Raw genomic sequence first — 21,480 nt, 5'->3', positions numbered from 1 at the left:
CAAGGATCAGCATTTTCTCTGAGAAATGTGTCTGATGGATGTAGCAGTAAGATGCTATTCTTCAAAAGTGATATGCAACAGTACAATATTTGGAGCTGCAGCTGGATAAGCAATAGTGCCTCTTCGTTTATTCTCATGCCCTGCAAAATTCTTCCTTCTATTTACAGAGAGTTAAAATTTCATTACCCAAAAGAACAGCTTAACAACTACAAAACATGGAGTCTACACACACAAAATTTAACAGAACTTTCCTCCCTAGGATTTTGTCCATACACTGTTTAAATATGAAGGAATACACCATAGATGCATATCAATGAACTAGTTTAAGGAAGGGGAAAAGTATTTAGGGTGAGGACTTGTTTACATAGGGATATTTATCAACCTAGCTACCCTGATTATAACTCCCCACCTAGACACAGTTCCAGAATAAGTGTCTCTTTTTCTGGTTTAATTTATGTTGCTTTGGAAGTGACAAGCTAAATCCCAAAGAGGGACTCGTTCAGAAGAGCATTCACATTAGAAGTTACAATTATGCCAGTAAGTGTCTCCATGTAGCTTAGCCCTAAAGTACTGAACAAGATTCCATAAGCAGGGTTTCAAAAACGATTAAACTGTGTTGGGACAAAACCCGCATCTGAGTTATTTGAAGGCCTGTTCTTATTACAGTTCTAAAGGGTAAATTGCCTTCAACATATACACTAAAGTTATCAAAATGTTATTAAAAATAATACTGTCAGGAGATCTCATAAGGTTCAATTTAGACAAACGCATCACAAATACTTTTGGATGCTTACCCAAAACCCTCCATGGGTGAGAAATAAACAAACACAGGCAGATACAAGTTAAACATTTTTAAAAAAATCACTTCACTCACAGAATATTGGAAGTGCTATTTTTAAACTGTACTGTACACCCAGCGGTGAGCTGGAGCCAGTTTGCACCGGTTCACGTGAACCGGTTGTTAAAGGGGTGGGCAAACTGTGGCCCCTGGGCCACATGAGGGACCATCCTTTCCGTCCTGCCTGAGCTGTCAGCCGGGGAAGCTCCCCTGAGAATTTTTACTCACCCAGCGGCACTCTGGGCCTTCGGTGGTGGGTCCTTCACTCGCTCTGGGCCTTTGGTGGCAGGCTCTTCAGTGCCACCGAAGACCCGGAGCGATTGAAGGAACTGGTTCTTCAGCTTCTGGCAGCTCATCATTGTGTACTCCCCTATGAAGAACAAGCTACTGACTGAAATTCTTTTTGGTTACTCTGCTTTATTAAAAATTACAATACAGGTCACGGCTTTCTTATATTCACCCAGATGTTATCTTACAAGATAAACAAAATATTTCAACATACATACTGTATCAAATGTCATTTAATGGTATTTGACATACCCATAGTTGGAAGAAAACAACCAAACAAACTTTCAGACAATACAAAAAACTTCCAGCTGCGTTTTGTAATGGAGAGCAATGGGTTACATCTGCTGTATCTGAAGCAGCTAAATTTAAATGAAGCAGAAATAATAAACCTTGGAGAGTTCATGCCTCGTTAGGTACCAGTTTTAGTTGGTATTTAAGAAACTGAAGTCACACTACCATGAAAAGGTAAATACTGCACATAATGGAAAGTAAATATTATTGCATTAGGCAATATCAATCTGAATGTACTGTTACATTAAATACAATATCTTATCATGGGAATTCACAAAGATGGTCTACAGATTTATCTGTACTTTACAGAAATGGTCTGTGCACTTTCTACAATGAGTGGAAAGTATTTATCATCTCAATTTAGTTTACAGATCCAGTTAAGCCTTTGGATACATATGTGCAGCACCCACTGAAGTCAATGACAGCCAAATGTGGATTTGAGTGCAGAATTTGGCCTCAACATACCCATAAAAATAACAGTTTAAAAAAAAAAAAAGCTATCCAGCCTTTGGTTTCTTGACGATAATGTTTAAATTTTGTTTTTAATATTTTCAAGGCTAAGTTGTGATAGGCACATATTAAAAATGTAAGAAACTTCAACATGATGTACTACTTTAGGACAATCCATTCTTGGTTAACAAAGTGCAATTAGATTAAATATTACTACTAGTTTGTATTTAATAAAAGTCTTATGTTAGGATGCGATTAGAAGAGGAAAGGGGAAAAAATGAACATGGAAAAGAGTGTGATACATAAATAAAGCATCAGAATTTTTGAGCTTCCTTCTCCTCAGACTGTAATTCAAGAACATGAGATATTAGAATTTCAGCTACTGTGGCATTGTTTGGAAGTCCCATAAACATTATGGCAACATTGATGAAAAGTGCATGTGTGGTTATGGTTTATTTCAGGAGGGGAAATGGGTACCACATTGTGATTTAAACCATTCCCTCCCTCCCCCCTTCCCCCTGACTTTAAGAGAGCTACATCTGGTGTGGCCCATTATCTCTGGGAACAGTGGCTGCAGTAGTTTTTTTGTTTGTTTTTTAAATCTCTCTTCTGAACATGAAGCTTGCACATTTTAAAGAGATAGCACCTAGCCTCAGAAATCTCCATCTATAATTAATGTCTGCCAAAGCAGCTTTCAAGATCTTTGCAGAGTTGAAGGTACATTTATATAACTGGCTTATAATTAAAGGTTTTATACCTTGACCAAAAGTGTATATAAATTGCATTATCCCTTTTTCAAAAAGTTTTTGTGAAAAGCAATATGAAAGAACATTTTAGTACAATATCCTTACATCCATTTGTTACATTCATGTTCTTAATACAAGGTCACTAAACCATATAAAGGAGGATGGATTGTCAAGATACAGAACACTTAGTGTCATTCGAAGAACTATTCAGATGAGTACAATATATATACACGCACAATATCAATATGCCATTTTACATTCCATTTTCTCACAAGGAATTAGATTTGAAAAAAAATTAAGCTACAGCATTTAATTCCATATAAATCAAACTACACCTCAGTTCAGACTATATACCACACCCTGATCAGAGATTCACACTACAAATAGAATATAAATAGCTAACCTTTTTGATTGGCTCTTCCCAAATTAAGAAGTATTTTGTCAATGAATCCTGATGTCAGCCAGCTTCACTGTAGGCCAGCCAACAGTAATCTGTTTGCAACACACTAAATGAATTTATGATACCATGATGTGAGCTGCTTCTAATGCTGGCACAGGCCCAGAAGCATGCAGATTTTATTTTTGAATAGGTTAGACATAAAAATACCAAATGTGCCCCTAGAAACTGTGGTTTCATTAACCTACAATATGCTAAACATGACACTCATTGAATTTATTGCTTCATCTTTCTAAATGAGGTGAAGCTGGTCATATTATAAAATAATTCTAGTGTGTTGGAATGCCTTCTCTTACACTAAAGTTCAAAGTTGCCCTCTTAACAGAAAGAGAGCTTTTGTGTCTTGGGTTCCATTCATGGGTGGTATTTTTATTTCCCCATAGGTATATAAATTAAAGTAGAGCAAGGACAATCCACCTCTGATAATTTTAGAACAGGAAACCCAGTATATTTAGCAGTAATGAAGCTACCAAAGAACACTTGGCTATATAAAATCCTGTAACTCTACATTTCTATCATCACAGGTTCCTCTGATGGCAGACCTTTGTTTCCAAGATATTCCGAAAGGCTAATCCACCCAAAATTAAATACAAACTACATGATTAGGTCAAAAGCCTCACAAAGCATTTGCCATTTATCCTCTTAGATTGTTACTAAATGTACATTTCAAGTAAGGTAGGGTGACGTCAAGCAATACGTCCATAAAAATGTATATTGCATCTTTGTAAAATTAATTTTACAGGGAGTTCAGCATTAGATCACTCAGAGGAAAGCAACGAGCAGTTCCATAGAATAAAGAACAAACTTACAATAAGACATAGAAGTACAACTGCATCTGAAAGAACACAGCACTCTGAAGACTCAGCATATTCACTAAAGAATATTTACATGTTGATAAAAAAGTAAAAATATTTAATTTTATACAAAAAAATTGCTTTCTTCTCCATGATATACATTCAGTGCCAGTGCAGACTTTAAAGCTCCCTACTGCTGTTTCTATACGCTGTCTTCAGGGGCTAGGTCAGTCTTCAGCAGCTCCAGTTTCTTTTTTTCTAGAATTTCTTTGTCAAATATTTCTCTTTCCCTGAAAGAAAAATCCAAACATTGCACTGAACTCCTACATTTAAAAAATAAACTTACTTTCTTCTGTAAAACAAAAACAAAAAAACCCCAACACACACTATTGTCAGTAGGAATATTTCCAACATTTAATCATTTCAGCAGTTGGATAATGAAAGAAGTTATAATTGTAAAGCTAAGTGGGCAAAATACATTTTAAAAATGTAAGCATTTTGGAATATGAATCTGTTATTTATTTTTGAACACCCACAATCTTGGGTCTTCATTTTGTCTAGAAGTTTGCATTTTCACCATAACAAAAACATCTAAACTAGTTTTTAAAATCAAAAACTGAATACAGTAGAACCTCAGAGTTACAAACACCGCGGGAATGGAGATTGTTCGTAACTCTGAAACGTTCATAGCTCTGAACAAAATGTTATGGTTGCTCTTTCAAAATGTTTACAAATGAACATTGACTTAATACAGCTTTGAAACTTTACTGTGCAGAAGAACAATGCTGCTTTTAACCACCTTAATTTAAATGAAACAAGCACAGAAACAGTTTCCTTACCTTGTCAATTTTTTTTTTTAATTTTCCCCTTTATTTTTCTAGTAGTTTACATTTAACAGTATCTGCTTTCCACACCCCCTCCCCATCTCTGCTGCTGCCTGATTGCGTACTTCCGGTTCCAAATGAGGTGTGTGGTTGACTGGTCAGCTCATACTTCTGAGGTCCTACTGTACATGCACTAAGAGAAACTAACGGAGTCTCCATTTCCTCTTCATCCTCAAATTATTCCTTTGTATATGTCACAACTGTGCTATATAAACAATGACTAGTATTATGCAAAAAGAAAAGGAGTACTTGTGGCACCTGAGAGACTAACCAATTTATTTGAGCATAAGCTTTCGTGAGCTACAGCTCACTTCATCAGATGCATACTGTGGAAACTGCAGAAGGCATTATATACACAGAGACCATGAAACAATACCTCCTCCCACCCCACGCTCCTGCTGGTAATAGACCATCCAAAGTGACCACTCTCCCTACAATGTGCATGATAATCAAGGTGGGCCATTTCCAGCATAAATCCAAGTTTAACCAGAACGTCGGGGGGGGGGGGGGGGAGTAGGAAAAAACAAGGGGAAATAGGCTACCTTGCATAATGACTTAGCCACTCCCAGTCTCTATTTAAGCCTAAATTAATAGTATCCAATTTGCAAATGAATTCAGCAGTTTCTCACTGGAGTCTGGATTTGAAGTTTTTTTGTTTTAAGATAGCGACCTTCATGTCTGTAATTGCGTGACCAGAGAGATTGAAGTATTCTCCGACTGGTTTATGAATTTTATAATGTTATAATACTCACCAACAACCACATACCACACAACAGAACCACTAACCCAGGAACCTATCCTTGCAACAAAGCCCGTTGCCAACTGTGCCCACATATCTATTCAGGGGACACCATCACAGGGCCTAATAACATCAGCCACACTATCAGAGGCTCGTTCACCTGCACATCCACCAATGTGATATATGCCATCATGTGCCAGCAATGCCCCTCTGCCATGGACATTGGTCAAACTGGACAGTCTCTACGTAAAAGAATAAATGGACACAAATCAGATGTCAAGAATTATAACATTCATAAACCAGTCGGAGAACACTTCAATCTCTCTGGTCACGCAATTACAGGCATGAAGGTCGCTATCTTAAAACAAAAAAACTTCAAATCCAGACTCCAGCGAGAAACTGCTGAATTGGAATTCATTTGCAAATTGGATACTATTAATTTAGGCTTAAATAGAGACTGGGAGTGGCTAAGTCATTATGCAAGGTAGCCTATTTCCCCTTGTTTTTTCCTATCCCGCCCCCAGACGTTCTGGTTAAACTTGGATTTATGCTGGAAATGGCCCACCTTGATTATCATACACATTGTAAGGAGAGTGGTCAGTTTGGGTGAGCTATTACCAGCAGGAGAGTGAGTTTGTGTGTGTATGGGGGTGGGGAGTGAGAAAACCTGGATCTGTGCTGGAAATGGCCCAACTTGATTATCATACACATTGTAAGGAGAGTGATCACTTTAGATAAGCTATTACCAGCAGAAGAGTGGGGTGGGAGGAGGTTTTGTTTCATGGTCTCTGTGTATATAATGCCTTCTGCAGTTTCCACAGTATGCATCCGATGAAGTGAGCTGTAGCTCACGAAAGCTTATGCTCAAATAAATTGGTTAGTCTCTAAGGTGCCACAAGTACTCCTTTTCTTTTTGCGAATACAGACTAACATGGCTGTTACTCTGAAACCTAGTATTATGCAGTAATCTTCTACGCACCAATTTAATTGAGTTTAGTTACTGTTGCTCAATATTTTACAATGGCTTCCATATCAGCCCCAAGGTAACCCTCAGATTAGGATTTTAGTAGTCTGATTTCTTCCTTTGTGTGTGACCCATTACAAGAGTAATATACTTGCCAGCATTTAGACTTCACAGCATGTATGTTTCAAATTCCTATCTTCTTTTAAAAGCTTAGGCCAGATTCTCTCCTGCAACAATATACTTCTCATGTACTGAGTGTAAGCATGCACCATAGAGCCTGTTATGGCTACCTATTACTTAAGCGGTCATAAACTCAACTGAAATTAGAGCAGCCTATGGGCTGCTCTAACTTCAGATAGAGGGATATGGTCCCTAAAGTCCCACATACCAGGAGAGAATTGGCCTGGGGAGACTCCATTCTATCCCCTCTCCATGCCACCCCAAACTCACTTCCTCCCCTGATATGCCCCCTTATGCCAGGAGGAGGCTGGCAAAGGCACACTCCACCAGCATTATGCGAGTTAAGAATTCCCCTCTACCAACAGAATTCACAACTGGGCAGCTGCAGCCACATTACACCCTCTGAGTGCCACTCATGCAGCACAAAGGGGACTGAACTGGAGCAGAGATTCTAGCCTTTTTTTTTTTTTAAAGTAAGATGAAAAGCCAAATGCTAAGTTTTTTAAGGAGTTACAATTTCTGACAAGTTTCCATGTTGGAATAGTCAACTCTTGCTTTAAATATGAATATACAGTAATATCGTTGTAAAAGCTGAGGGACGGCTGGAAAAGCCCACTTTTGTGACGATTTTACTGATTGAGAAAACGAGGTAAAACCTAATGAGTCTTATTTCCTTATGAACTGGAAGTTGGGGCTCTATGCTGATTTTTGTATGCAAAGATGGGTGAGAATCAGGCTAATTTCTGGGCAAAAAGTCTGACAAGTAAAATTCTGGTGATTACAATAACTACCATACCTTTTGCTGACAGATGGTCCCTTTATGTACTTTTCCTCTGCTTTCTTGTAGTCTATATCATCCACAGCAGAAATTGCATAAATGATTGCCTGTAAGCACAGAGTTTATTGATACTAGTGAAAAATTAAAGTTTAAATTATATGCACAATAATCTGAAAACAGCAATTGAAATGGTCTCAGCAGATGAACAAAATTCTGGAAAAAGGTTTTACCTAATTTTGTAAAGTTCGCTCATCGTGCTTTTAGAGAAAAAAAAAGAGTGTGTGTATTTAAAGATATGAAATTCAGGAACAATTTTTCCTGTAACCCACTTGGAAGGATCTTTTTGCAGCCACAAGAGCTGGAAGTTTAAATTTTGTTTTAAAAGAAATTTTAGTTTCTATAGAAGTTGGAAAAGATCCTTACAAGGATTTTTCATTTCTTTTTATAAGCTACATGACAGAAGTATTTAGAGTTTAGGAAAAGTTGTTTGTGTAATTTTCTAAAAATGCACAGATTGGAATAATAAAAGCATTTCAGAAAGGCAAATTATAATTAGCATACTGTGAGAAGCAGCCATCTTCCCTAAAAGTAACATTGTGACACCAGAAATACATGAGCCTAGAGAGATATTGTATAGTGCTCTTATTCTACATTAAGGCAATTTTTGACAAACCATTACTGTTTGATATTTAAACTGGTGCTTACATAAGAATAAGTCAAGCTGGACAACTGTTTATAAATTGAGACAGAGCTGCCGTTATGCTGGTGTGCATACTCACTTTTCAACAAGATAACACCAGCAGGAGGTGCATAATGCTAATTTGGAACTTTATTTTCAAAGAGTATTTAAAAACATATACATGTTTGCTTTCAGATTGCTGTGCTGAACCAAATGGACACTTTTGACTTCCCAAGGCTGAGCCACATACACATGGTTTAACAATAAATACATAAATATAATAAATAATAATAAAGGGTCCAGCTTTTAATCTTAAAAAGAAAAGGAGTACTTGTGGCACCTTAGAGACTAACCAATTTATTTGAGCATAAGCTTTCATGGGCGACAGCTCACTTCATCGGATGCATTCAGTGATGAAAGCTTATGCTCAAATAAATTGGTTAGTTTCTAAGGTGCCACAAGTACTCCTTTTCTTTTTGCGAATACAGACTAACACAGCTGCTACTCTGAAACCTTTTAATCTTAGTTGCCTAAATCCAGAGTTAGGCACTTAATCTGAAGAACCCAAGATTAAAAACTGGGCCCATGAATTTTAACTTGTCTTGCTCAAATGTCACTCAATAACTGGAGAACATTCAGCAAGTCTCTGAACCAAGGTCAAACAGTAAAGATGTTCACTTACTTCAGGCAAAAGGACATCCAAAATAAATTTTATTCTATCACCATTTTTTACATCCAGCTTCCTGGTATCTATTTCATGACAGACTTCTTGCAAATAATTCACCACGAGGTCCAACTGCTCTTCATCCTCAAGGTAGGTCTCACAGGTCATATACTGACTTGAATTCAGAAATTCTCTCAGCCACCTGGACTGCTTTTTGCTTTTCAAAATAGCCAAAAGATGCTCCTCTGCCCCCTTTGTCTTCACTATGAAGTCAACTATCTTTAAATTGGCTTTGTCTCTGGCGGCCCTCATTCTATCAGGAAGAACTTTCTTGGAGGGTTTGATAGGTGTAGTTTCTGACAAAGAGTCTTCAAGGTCTTCCTCTGCTACGATTGGGAAGGTCATTTGTATTTTACCGTGATTAACTTCTTTTCTAACTGGATAGCCTGAAAGAAAGGCCAGCCTTAAAGTAAGTGCATCCAAATACATTGCAGATAAGAAAAATAAAATGTTTTTGATTCAGAAAGAGAAACCTTTACTATGCCAGAAAAGAAACTAAAGAATTGAAATTTGGATAGAAGTGGTTTTGAAATGTATTTGTTCTCAGAACATAGGAGTTCCCATGCTGAAGTGGGCCACTGGTTGCTCTAATGTGGCATCAGGTCTTCATCGGCAGCCAATGTCTGATTGACAAAGAATGAAGGCACCCCATAATGCACACTACTATTTGTGCAATTCTGGATGACAGTGAGATTGGGCCGAGTGAAGTAAAAAAAAAAAAAAAAATCAAACAGGAAAAATTCCTGCCTAGCGCTTATACCCATCAGTTTATTCCTTGAGGAGTGACAACAGAGGTCTTCTCTAACTATGAAGTAGCTTGTGTATTAAATTCATTATCATTTGCTGGTGTATAGTACTGAACACACTCAGTGAGATACAGATAAGGAGTCTTTGCCTCAAAATGCTTTCTGTCCAAAAGACAGACAGCTGATCAGAGGCACTGCAAGAACCCTGAAGGAATTAACTTACATTTTATCTCCATCCTGGTCACTACAGTAGTAGATTTGACCAACTCACCAAATACCTTGTAATACGGCATGTTTAGGACGGAGTCTGTTCAAGTGAGGACAGGATTACCAGGGGATAGAGGTGGAAGAAAAATGCAGCCAGGTTGTTAGCTATATGTAATTTTACAGTCTATTAAAAACAGGCTAAATTATGCCAGTCATTACATCTGGTCTAAAACGAGCCATGCCCAGGAAAATAAGCCAGTGCACAGAAGACGTGGCATTTTGCTGGAAAGCAGCACAGTCGTCAGGACAGCCGCAGCAGCTGAGGAGGAAAGAACGATTGGTGCCATGCCAGCGGCAGAAATGAAGAGTGTCCAGGAAGCGAGAAGAGAACTTATCACCCAGAACTGTAGGCAGGCCTAGGAACAGAAACCTCTCCTAAAAGAGGCCAACAGCCATCTTTGGCATGAGTCAGGCAGCACCTCCACCTTAATCTGTATATCAAATAACACGACGCTTACACCCCTCATTGTTCTTTTCCATATCATGCTATAGTCCGCGTTTGGGACTGTTTGCAGGAAAAGATCAGTTTTGACAAGTTTCAAAAAACAGATTGTTTTGCGGTCAAAACGATTTTTTGTTTTGAAATTTAAGTTAATTTATAGGAAAAATAAAGGTCAAAATCAAAATGTTTTGATTTCCCTTCTGATTTTACCCCCCCACCCCCAATTTTCAGTTTTCCAAAACATTTAAGATTTATATTTTGTCCCAATTCAAGATGGGAAAGTTTTCAAAATCTTAAAAATTCTTAAGGGACAGGAAAACTGTTTCCTGCCCAAATTGACATCGAATGCCTCCCCTCCCCCCAAATGCTTCTCTTGATCCCACTTTCTAACATCCCAACTCAATGCTTTGAAGTCTTGATGCTTTCTCTATATCCTGAATAGTTGGAGTGCTGGGCCCTGCTTAAGCCAGATCCTCACTTCCTTATTTTGGCAGCAGAATGGGACCAACCCTCAGCTCACCCATTTTTTATACCTGTTCTCCCTTCCAGCTCACTGTGAAGACACAAGCACTATCTATAAACACATGGTGCTGGTACCTTGCCAACCATTCACACTGTGTCAAATAAGGAAAAGCTCCCCAGGTCTTAGCAAGTGTCTTGAGGAAAAAAAAACAACAAAAAAAAACAGTAGTATGGATTTCACCCTGCTCCATCTCTTTCTCTGGGGGCTGCACTGATGGGAGGAGATGAAGGCAACTAGGTATTTCTGATCTGACAATATGAAACAACTGTTATTCGTTTGCATGAGCACGGAAAAACATGTGCTATAAAAACTAAGATATTTTCATTGCCAAAATTAAAAGGCAAGTTAACAGCAAAATTTTTAGGCATCCCTGAAGTATGTTGTCAGAAAAACTCAGTTATGGAGTTGGAAATCCTAACTGCAAGCATTTGGTAGACTAATATGTAGGAAGCTATCTACACTGGCTAACATGGACAGGAGGAAAAAACTCAGCCTCACCATGGAAATACTTACTGATGTCATCAGCACAGTATTCCAAGAAGGATCCTGTAAAAGAACGACAACCTGAAAAAAAAAAAACAAAAAAAAACCTTTTATCAACCCAATTAGAATCGCTGAAAACAAAAAAGTTTGAGATTTTCTACGCAAAGACTGCACCTGAAGAAACTTTACAGCTTTTAGGCAAATATCCTAAATTTAAGGTGCTATAATCAAGACACGATTCAACCATTAAAATACCTTAGTGCAACAGGCATGCAGAGTGAAAATTTTAAAACAGAGAAGCCACTTAAAGATGTCCTGCACAGATAAAGTGCCAATATTTATCAGGTGAACATTTCCAAGCTATGAAGGGTATTCAGCACATTATCTAAACACCACATTGCCCATAATTCAGCACCTTTCAACTGAGCATTTCAAAGCCTAAATATTGACCTGTTTGAAGGTGTGGCCCAAGAGTCTAATGCCAGAACCGACAGCCAGGAACACCTGAGTTCCAATCCCAATTTGTAGGGCAACTCTTTCGGCCATGAGCATGTCACTTGCCTCAGCTTCTTCCTCATCCATCAGATGGGAAAACCTACTTTTTAAAGAGGCGTTCTGAAGATCTGTCAGTCTCTAATGGACTGTGTAAATATTGATTATTTTTTCAGCTTCCATAGCATCCAGCCCACAGCAGGTGGCCCCGTGAAGCCCACAATGCACGGTGCTATAAAATAGAGCGACCACAGAACCCCTTGCACAGCTAACTCATAACTGCGGTGCGGGAGCAGAACAGGAATATGTTTTTTGTCTTTGAACATTTTCTCTTGCAGACTTTATATAATATATAAACTAGAAAACCAGGTGTATACGTTTCTTCTGAGGATTCAAAGCACATTGAAAATATTGATTAATGAAGACTCAGCATCCAATGAGGTATAATTATCACATAGATGGGAAAACCGAGGCACAAAAAGGAAGAGTTAACTTCAGCCTGCAATAAATCCCAGGTCTCAAGTCTTCTACTCTACCACAATGTCCTGTAAGTATAAAGGCCTCAGCTACACTGGATCTAAAGAAAGACAATATTGTGATAGATATATACTAGAATGGACATGGTTGACAGCCTTGACCCATTTGCTTACCTACTCTAACTCTGTAGTCAGCAATCAATTCAATGCACCACTCAATTTCCTGGCTGTAGTCCTCTTTGGCCTTGTCCTACAATAAAAAAAGTTAACAGGTTGGATTTAAACTGAATAATTTTCTCTCTCTCGACCAATCAAAAAATAATGCAGGGATGTTTTGTCAGTGTTTTTCTGCAACAGAGTAGTGTGTCCATTTGCCATCATAAAATGAATAAGTCTTGCTTATGAAATTGCTTGTTTCTATTTCCAAGGGGAGAAATGGTTCCCAAGTTTTTGGACTGCATTATAGAGGAATCTGAAGATTTCTTAAGGCTTGCAGAAGTGCAAGCTAACTTTGGCTGAGTTTTGATCTCTGCCATCCTGCAATTAACACAGAAGTAATTAGATTTTTAAATGAGTAGGGTTCCACACATTACTCAGATTTGAACACCTGCCCCATTTAGGGTTAGGGTTACTGTTGGAAGCTGGTGAACATTCAAAACAAGTCATCTTCTGGGAGTCCAGTCACACTGGGAAGTTGGCTGTAGAATGCATTCTGTTTGACAGCCCAGACAGAATGGTTGTAGGAGCCTGAGCACTCTTCCCCCTCACAAAGAGCAAGTTTCAGAGTAACAGCCGTGTTAGTCTGTATTCGCAAAAAGAAAAGGAGTACTTGTGGCACCGTAGAGACTAACCAATTTATTTGAGCATAAGCTTTTGTGAGCTACAGCTCGCTTCATCAGATGCGTACTGTGGAAAAGTATGCATCTGATGAAGTGAGCTGTAGCCCACGAAAGCTTATGCTCAAATAAATTGGTTAGTCTCTAAGGTGCCACAAGTACTCCTTTTCTTTTTACAAAGAGCAAGGTTTACTTTATACACTCCAAACCAGCCAACTACATTAACTGACTGACAGAAAATAGCATCCACATCTCCCTGTTTCGCAGAATGTATACAACACCCACAATTCGGTCCATTGGTTGGTCTCCAGCCTTGTAAACATACATTCCTTCCCCACTTGCTTGTAGCTGCAGGTTTCCCTCTGCCAGAGCTCACAGGTGAACTGGGATATCTATTCTAGGTCAAAGGGCATTTGAAGCTCATCTGACTCAGCATCAGCTGGGAGAGAGCATGGCTTGCAGTTCCAGTGCAGAGGGATTAATTTTGTCTATTACATAGTGTAACAGCCATTTGATCCATATGGCTGTGAGCTTTATCAGTAAATATAATCCAATAATTTTATCCCTTTAAAATGGTTAAAATACATTTCAGAAATCTGTAAGCTTTCAATGTAGACTAAAAAGAGTACATGCTATTATGAACCCATTTCAAGGATATAGAAAACCCTACTGAAATCAATGCACTTTGTATACTAGTACACAATCCACAAATACACACACGCTAGAAGACACTAAGAAAAACATTTATAGTGAATATAATAAAAGAAAAGGGTATGCATCCGATGAAGTGAGCTGTAGCAAAAGCTTATGCTCAAATAAATTGGTTAGTCTCTACGGTGCCACAAGTACTCCTTTTCTTTTTGCGAATACAGACTAAACACGGCTGTTACTCTGAAACCAGTGAATATAATGTAGCTCATCTTACATGTTAGACATTTATGAGAGAACTCAGTCCTCACTGAATAAATACAAAATATTAAGTACTTTTAAAATACTAAAAACCTGAAGACAATCCAAATACAAATTTTTTGAGAAAGTAATTTGGAGAGTCTTTTGGATTATTTGCCTATGGATTCTTTCTGGTCTTGGCAATGCTTTTGGCACTTGTCTTTTTAAGGTTTGATTTGAATTTTGAAAACCTAAAACTAATTTCAATGAAAATGCAAATGCTCAGGAACAGAAACAATGCACTGTGCTGCTGTAACAAGCTGGAACTTCAGGTCTGTCTCACAAGTATGCTCTAGATGGGCAAAAATTTATGTACCTACTAACGGAGCATTTATGACTTACCAAACTACCACCCATTTAGACAGATTCAAGCAGAAACTCCTTTAGGCCTGGTCTATGCTAGGAAACTAACCAGTTGTAAACAATATCTCTAAGCAGTACTGAAGTGAGTTTAACTCCCAGTGTAGAAAGGACAACACTGTTTTCAGCACTGTTACAGAAATTGTTAAGCTTTCTGTAATGCGTGCTGAATGTGGTTTTGTCCTAAGATGACAGTTAAAGGAAGCCAGTTGCTGACCGCTGTTAGCTATGGATTACCTTACAAGTACAGGCACTTAGAGAGCTGTGAGCTTGGAAGCAGTAAGTCAAACAAAAACTAGTTCTAGAGACTGTCCGAGGTATCCACCCTCCAATGCACCCTCCATTTTGAAAGATGTATCATCCCTTGAATACCTACATTCAATTACTTTGTTCAAGATTACATTCCAGCTGGAAAAGGTTATATGAACAATAGATTTGAAAAAAAGGCAAGATATATTTGCATGAAATTGTATTATGGAATAAAGAACCAATTAAGGCCAATAAGTAGGGATTCTGTTTTAAGGTAATGATATCATATACTGAAGAAAAACGTGAAGTCTGCTTCTTATTACTGTACTTACTATTAGCTTCTGCTTTTCTTTACAGTCAAAGTGCTTTAGATTTCTGAGACCTATAGAGAAACTTCATGGGGAAAAAAAAAAAAAAGAGGAACACAGTTAGTGCATACAGACAAGCTTAGATTCTCACCCCACATCCCTCCGAATTCTACATCTTTCTGCAGGTTAGGTTCCATAACTAGTTTAAGAATAGAATTTGTACTAATTTTAATTCTTATGAGCTACCAGTTCATATTCAAGGAACTGTTTGATACTAAACTGGGTAAGGCACAAGACAACAGAACAACGGATTCAGGAGTGACATTGATGAGCTTTGAGGGAAACTATGTCCAGTGGTCTTCGGCTACAGAGATAAAGATGGCCACATGAAGACTGAAGTGCAAGTTTAAAGTTGCTTTGCAGACTTAAGCTAACCCATAAGGACAGTGTTACGAATTACACCTGATAGGACACGCACACAACTGCTGCGAATTAGACCTGGTAGGACACACACAAATGCTACAAATTACACCTGGTAGGTCACACACAGTTGAATCTAGGCTGAGGCACATAAACAAAGTCCACAACTGCAGAGTTCCCAAAAAACATCAAGTTTATTACGCTCGAGCATGGTGCCCCCCTGCTAGCCAGGTGGGGACTCTGAATACAGATTATACATAGGTTATATACCTCTTAGCAAAGCATGTTGCCCTTGTGCATCGGAAACCTTAGCCAATAAACAAACCCTTTTCTTATCTACCACCTATCCCTGCTTGGTGCATTCCTCGTGCTAAACTAGTATGTTAATTACACAGCATGGTCCTAAAGCGATGCATCAGTAACTTTTATTATCAGGATGGGAGGCCTCACATCAAAGGCCAGGAGACAGGGAGTTAGAGAAAGACAAAGAACAGATACCGGGAGTCAAGGCAGGCAAGGCAGGCTGGAGACAAGGAGAAGGATTTTCACAGGAATGCAGTATCAAAGAAACACTCCTCCTGGTGCATGATGTACTTGCTTTTAGACAATGGTGGGCCCCAAACCAAATTGGAGTCACATGTGCTAACTTTTCCTTAACAGGCACCTCCACCTTTACAAAACCGCACATGTTGAGTGTATGTATGATCTGCAACACACTGAACAAAAGTTTGATAAAATGCATGCACATTTTAAGGGGTGGGATGAGGAAGACCTCTCGAGGTTGCTGGCGGTTGTAACAGGATTCCGTGGTGGACATGCCATTAACAGCTAAGAGCTACTTTATGCCAACTCAAAACCAGAACAACTGGCTGCGCTGTGCTGTGCTTCAGTACTAGCAGAAGGAATTCTGTTCGCATTACCTCGGCTACCCTGGTTGTTAAGGCTCTTACCACAATTCTAACAAAAGTTAAGTGAAGTTCGGAAGCTAATCAACAAACTATACCCCTTCGCCGTCTTGCCATTCATGCCCGCTTCTATCAGCCGCACATTTGCTTTTTTATATTTCCGTGTCACTCTTTTTATCTGTTGAAAATATAAAGACAAGTTAACATCCTAGAAACCTGACTGCTTATAAAGCAAATCACATTATTTCCACCTGCATTTTCATATGTTGCTCCACGTACCGTTACAGAAAACAGACATTGAGAGTCAAGTTTAATCTAACAGGCAAACAAATAAAGCGAATAAAATTGGTACACTAAGAACAGCATGCGTGCACATGGCTGTATTAGTGGCTTGATGATGCAATTTATTTTACTTTATTTGAATTTATTCCCTTATTGCTGCACACTGGAAAAAAGCGAAGTAGCATGATCAAAACAAATTTACAGATTAAAGACAAGAATATCTGATAATGTAGAGTTAATTCATCTTTGGATTCTACCTGTGAACACTGTATTATGATGTACATTAATCATTCTTCCCTATCCAGGACAGAGTAATGCGTGTTCACAGCCACAAGAGGGATCACTTTGCTGGCTGTTCTGACAGGTAGCAACATAATACAAAGCAATGAATAAGGAGGAACTCATGAGAGTTTACTACCTAATAGAATGGGTTTCAGTGGAGAATTTATTATGTATTACAAAGCTCTCTGAGTGATTATCACCTTCTACACTGGAATCTGTAGCAAGTGCTCTCTTTAGACACCAGACTTGCAGCTACACACTTCAACAAGCATGTCAGCCTTAACATCTGTGTCTTACTTAAAAGGTGACTGTGATGGGTTCCCAGTGAGGTTTGAAAAGGAAAAATAGTGGTCTTGTGCCCTTTTTTCTACTTTCTAGGGTTTAAAGATCACATCAAGAGATTTCCCAAAAAAAACATTTTTCGCCCCTGCTCGTTTTTTTACATCCAAAATACAGGTTCTCTCTACCCCAAAATATTATAGTGATTAGAGAATGAGGGAAACATCACAAGAATCAAGACAGATGAGCAATTTAGCAAGGCACTGATTTTTAATCAGGGGGATAAAGCTTTGGCGTGTGGGTTGTTTTTCATTAAAAAAATATTTAATTCAAATGCCTAATGAGCACTTTGAATCTATAAGAGACATTTTTTGTCCAAACCCCTGGTTTTTCAGTGGAACTAAGCACTAAGACATTTTAGATACTACCTTTCTCCACACACCCCCAAAAGATATTCTTCCAGCTAAACTAGAGAAGTTACTAGAGAAGATACTCAATACAGCCATACAGGATTTCAGAATCAGACCCTCGGATCCCGTTTTCAAAAAAGTAGTAAGATGCTGTTCTTACCACTGCTGGCCAATATGGATATCTTGGCAATTTGCACCAGACCAACATCCCTGGTTCAATTGAACATGGTTCTACAGCACAAAAATAAAAGTTAACTGGACTACATAATTAGACAAGTGTAATATTTACATAGCATCATTGATGTTCAAACAAGTAAGACGAGGTCCCTGAACTACAACCTCAAGTTACAAAAGGAGTACTTGTGGCACCTTAGAGACTAACCAATTTATTTGAGCACTCACGATAGCTCACGAAAGCTCATGCTCAAATAAATTGGTTAGTCTCTAAGGTGCCACAAGTCCTCCTTTTCTTTTTGCGAATACAGACTAACACGGCTGTTACTCTGAAACCTGTCACTAAGAAACAAGGGTCCCTTTGTGCTAGGCATTGTACACAATACATAAAATGACTGTCCCTGCCCCAGAGATCTTACAATCTCAGTATCTCCTAGGAACACAGGAATTGCAAAACTGGATCAAACTCATGATCCATCTAGTCCAGTGTCCTCTCCAACAGTGGCCAGTGCCAGATGCTTCAGAGGAACATGCAAGCAACCCTGCAGCTGGCAAATATGAAATAATCTGCCCTCCATAACAATCTCAATGCAATCCCAAATAGGTAGAGATTAGTGGCAGGTCTTAAGACATTCTATTAGCATTAACTATAACAATCCTGGATAGTTTTGTTATCCAGATAAGTGCAATCCCTCTTGGGACCCTGGTAAGTTTTTTGGCCTTGACAACATTCTGTGGCAACAAGTTCCACAGAATTATGTGTTCTGTGGGGAAAAAATCCTTTTATTGAAACTGAAATATAATAAATTCATATCCATTAGCTGTTCCCTTGTTCCTGTGTTATGAGACAAGGAGAACAGAAGCTCCTGAGCTAGTCTCTACACTAGTCATTATCCTGTATGTTATCACCATGTCCTTTTGTCATTATCCCTTTTTTAAGGTAAACCAGCCCAATCTTTTCCATCTCTATTTGCACATGAGTTTTTTCCATGGCCTAATCATTCTCATCATCCTTCTTTTAACCCCTAATAAGGATATTGCAGAATTAGTAAGATAGGGTAACAAGTACCACACATAGTATTCAAGAGGAGTGCGCACCACATATTTATATAATGGCATAATAATTTTTTGGAGTGTCCTCCAACATGGATCAGACAGAGAAAAAGATTTGGTGAAGGTGAATGAGGGAGCCAAAGAGACAAGGATAGAAGTTTTTGTGAACTATGCCTAGAGGGAAGCAAGAGTGGTGTGACAGGGTGCGAAGTGGATACTTCTAGTTCCATGTTGGGACTAGATAGCATACACATCCCCTGACATTCACCCACACCTGGAGCGAGAGGGGAGAAAGACAAGTCATCACATCATAGTGGTTCTTTCCAAAGACTACTGTAGTACTGGTAAAAGGAATTGACTGTCAGAGGCCTGAAGGAAACCCATATTTCTGGGAGCAGAGACAGAAGACAACATGACCTGAGGATATTCCTTTAAGAGGAGTTTGCATGCAGCTTCTGGAGCTGTGCATGAACATGCTGCCACACTCAAATGAACAAAATGACATTCACAGTTTCTAACAAGAACAAGTCTAATGAATAAAAACATTTATGTTTGTTACCAAGGTATTAGTAAACAAAGTCTAAATCATATTTAAGTCTTCAATGACTAAGGCTCACAGAAATAGTTACATTCTCTTCTTACCTTGACGTAAAAGAATACTAGGAAGTTCTTCATCTTCTTCTTCCTCATCTACCAAAGTTGTATCGAGAGATATCTCTCCTGGAGAGCTAAACTTCAAAGACAGATCAGAGGATTCCAATCCTGTAAGCAAAGTGAGAAGAACTGTTTTATCATAATTTTTTTCTGGTGGAGCGAGGTATCTTAATTTGAAAAATATCCCAATATTATTTTGAATTACAGAGTTAATTACATCTATTAAGCTATCACAATTTGCCATTGTGCATTCCAACTTAAGCACACTGACAACTCCATTTGATTTTAATGGAGTTACTTCAAACTTACCCTGATGTAAAATCAGAATCTGGCCAGTGAATAAAGAGTTAAGAGCTTAAGAAATTAGGAAGAGGAGGGAAGCAGGACTTCTGTAAATAAGTGTCTGGAAACAGTAAGGATCTTTAAAAAAGAAGGGGGTGGGGAAGAGACTTCTGCTAGGGTAGAATCCTTATGACTTAGAGAAAGGGAGAAAGTCAAAAGGTTGCATGGACTGCCTGAATTGAAGGAAACAATATAATACATTTTAGACAGACAAGCTAGTAGCAGTGTTGAGTACTGGAGAAATAATTATTCAAATATAAAATGATACACACGAATTAGTTCACAGGTATTTAGCCATATTTTACAGGGTGGCTTGCCCTTGGGCTAGGGAGCCTGGGGCCAAACCAACCCTGATTACACAATGAGCCCTACCTGAGGGGAATAAGGCAATTCCATATGAAGGGCAGAAGATGGCTGCAGTCAGGGGGAAGCTCAGAAGACTGCAGAGGAGCTCCTGCAGGGAAGACCCTGAGACCAAGGGAATTGCTCCAGCTAGGAAGAACTGGGAGTAGCCTGCAAAGGCAAAAGGGACTCTGACCGACCAGGGGAGTTTTGTCTATAAACTAGATAAAGGCTGGAGAGACAACTTTTGCATTTAGTTTTGAAACTTTAAGTTAATAAATTAAACCCTACAGAAGGCAGTGGTGACCAGACTGGAAAAACCTTGTGCGGAGTTGTTTGGGGATCCAAGAAGGGAAACTGAGGTGAGGGACTGCATGCTGGGCTGCCCTGAGGCCATAGGGTATGCGATGAAGTGGCTACTCGTCTGCATCATATGATTCCACTAAGCCACACAACAGGATCTACAGAGATTAATCCATAAGTAAGAAGTTCAGTGTTGTCCCACACACTGGAAAAAAAAGAATATATTTGTAGATATGATACTAGCCTGCTTCTTTGCACAGTATGAAAATAAAGAAAGCAGCAAGCTATGGCTTGGTTTTGACTAAGACAGTCTTTGAAAAAATGTAGTGGCAAGGAAGCATCTAAACACTTGTTACTAATTTAATTGACTTCGTAATTTGAAATAGAACAATTGACGCTCTTTAGAACAGTGAATTTGGGAAAAAAAGAAATCAAACAAGATACAAAAGAGCAGTAAGAGAGGCAAGGTGTGAAATTGACTGCTCAAAATACAAATATTGCCAAAGATTATCTGCCTCCTTATAACAATACACTTGTCAATGGATGTAGAAATTGTAGATATTCAAGTAGTAAAACATCAAGCCAAGGTCAAACGATGAAGGAGACTGAAGCCAAGAATTAACACTGGAGAATTACAGGAGGAATCAACAAGGCATTAAAATATAAGCTTGTGCAATTTTCACGTGAACTGTTCAGCGAAGGAACCAGAACCCCTAAAAAGTGCGCTAAGAAACTTATCAGTTATTAGAATGCTGAAGAGCAGGAAAAATCCTACCAATTAATGGAAGGTTTGCAAGTTTCCACTATATTTCTTAGTAACATTGAACTGCAAAATAGGCAGATAATTATCTGACAGTGCACAAAAAGTTAAAACATTTAGTAAAGCGGAAATGATATGTTATGGGTACTGTAAAGATGCTCATTGTCCCCCCACATTAACATCTTGTTAGTAGAGAGAGCCAATGATTATACCACTGTATAATGTTTCTCTAAACAAAAGCTCACTGTTGTAATGATTATTGTATCGGATATTTACATGAATAGGATTTGTAAAAACTTCCTAAATGAAGAGTTTAACAAACAACAAAAATA

General features: G+C 38.6%; 1 protein-coding gene across 3 annotated transcripts in view; it reads right to left on the bottom strand.

The window, feature by feature from the left end:
* Positions 1-1,254: 1,254 nt before the first annotated feature.
* Positions 1,255-21,480, bottom strand: part of PWWP3A (PWWP domain containing 3A, DNA repair factor) — a 32,189-nt gene continuing 11,963 nt past the window's right edge. For 2 of the 3 annotated variants that reach the window (XM_084614878.1, XM_084614879.1), the window contains exons 7-16: positions 20,116-20,256; positions 19,390-19,509; positions 17,681-17,751; positions 16,366-16,445; positions 14,967-15,027; positions 12,416-12,491; positions 11,304-11,354; positions 8,771-9,198; positions 7,428-7,516; positions 1,255-4,154 (exon numbers count right to left, since the gene is read on the bottom strand). In XM_084614878.1, the coding sequence (XP_084471004.1) occupies positions 4,067-4,154; positions 7,428-7,516; positions 8,771-9,198; positions 11,304-11,354; positions 12,416-12,491; positions 14,967-15,027; positions 16,366-16,445; positions 17,681-17,751; positions 19,390-19,509; positions 20,116-20,256 (1,205 nt within the window). In that variant the 3' untranslated portion in view covers positions 1,255-4,066. The remainder of the gene's footprint in view (positions 4,155-7,427; positions 7,517-8,770; positions 9,199-11,303; positions 11,355-12,415; positions 12,492-14,966; positions 15,028-16,365; positions 16,446-17,680; positions 17,752-19,389; positions 19,510-20,115; positions 20,257-21,480) is intronic. The other variant, XM_084614880.1, reaches the window with a different exon arrangement.

This window comes from Lepidochelys olivacea, assembly GCF_965140295.1.
Source record: "Lepidochelys olivacea isolate rLepOli2 genome assembly, chromosome: 25".
Classification (NCBI taxonomy): Eukaryota; Metazoa; Chordata; order Testudines; family Cheloniidae; genus Lepidochelys; species Lepidochelys olivacea.
Note: the sequence above shows the minus strand (reverse complement) of the source record. Positions and strands in the feature narration are given on the sequence as shown.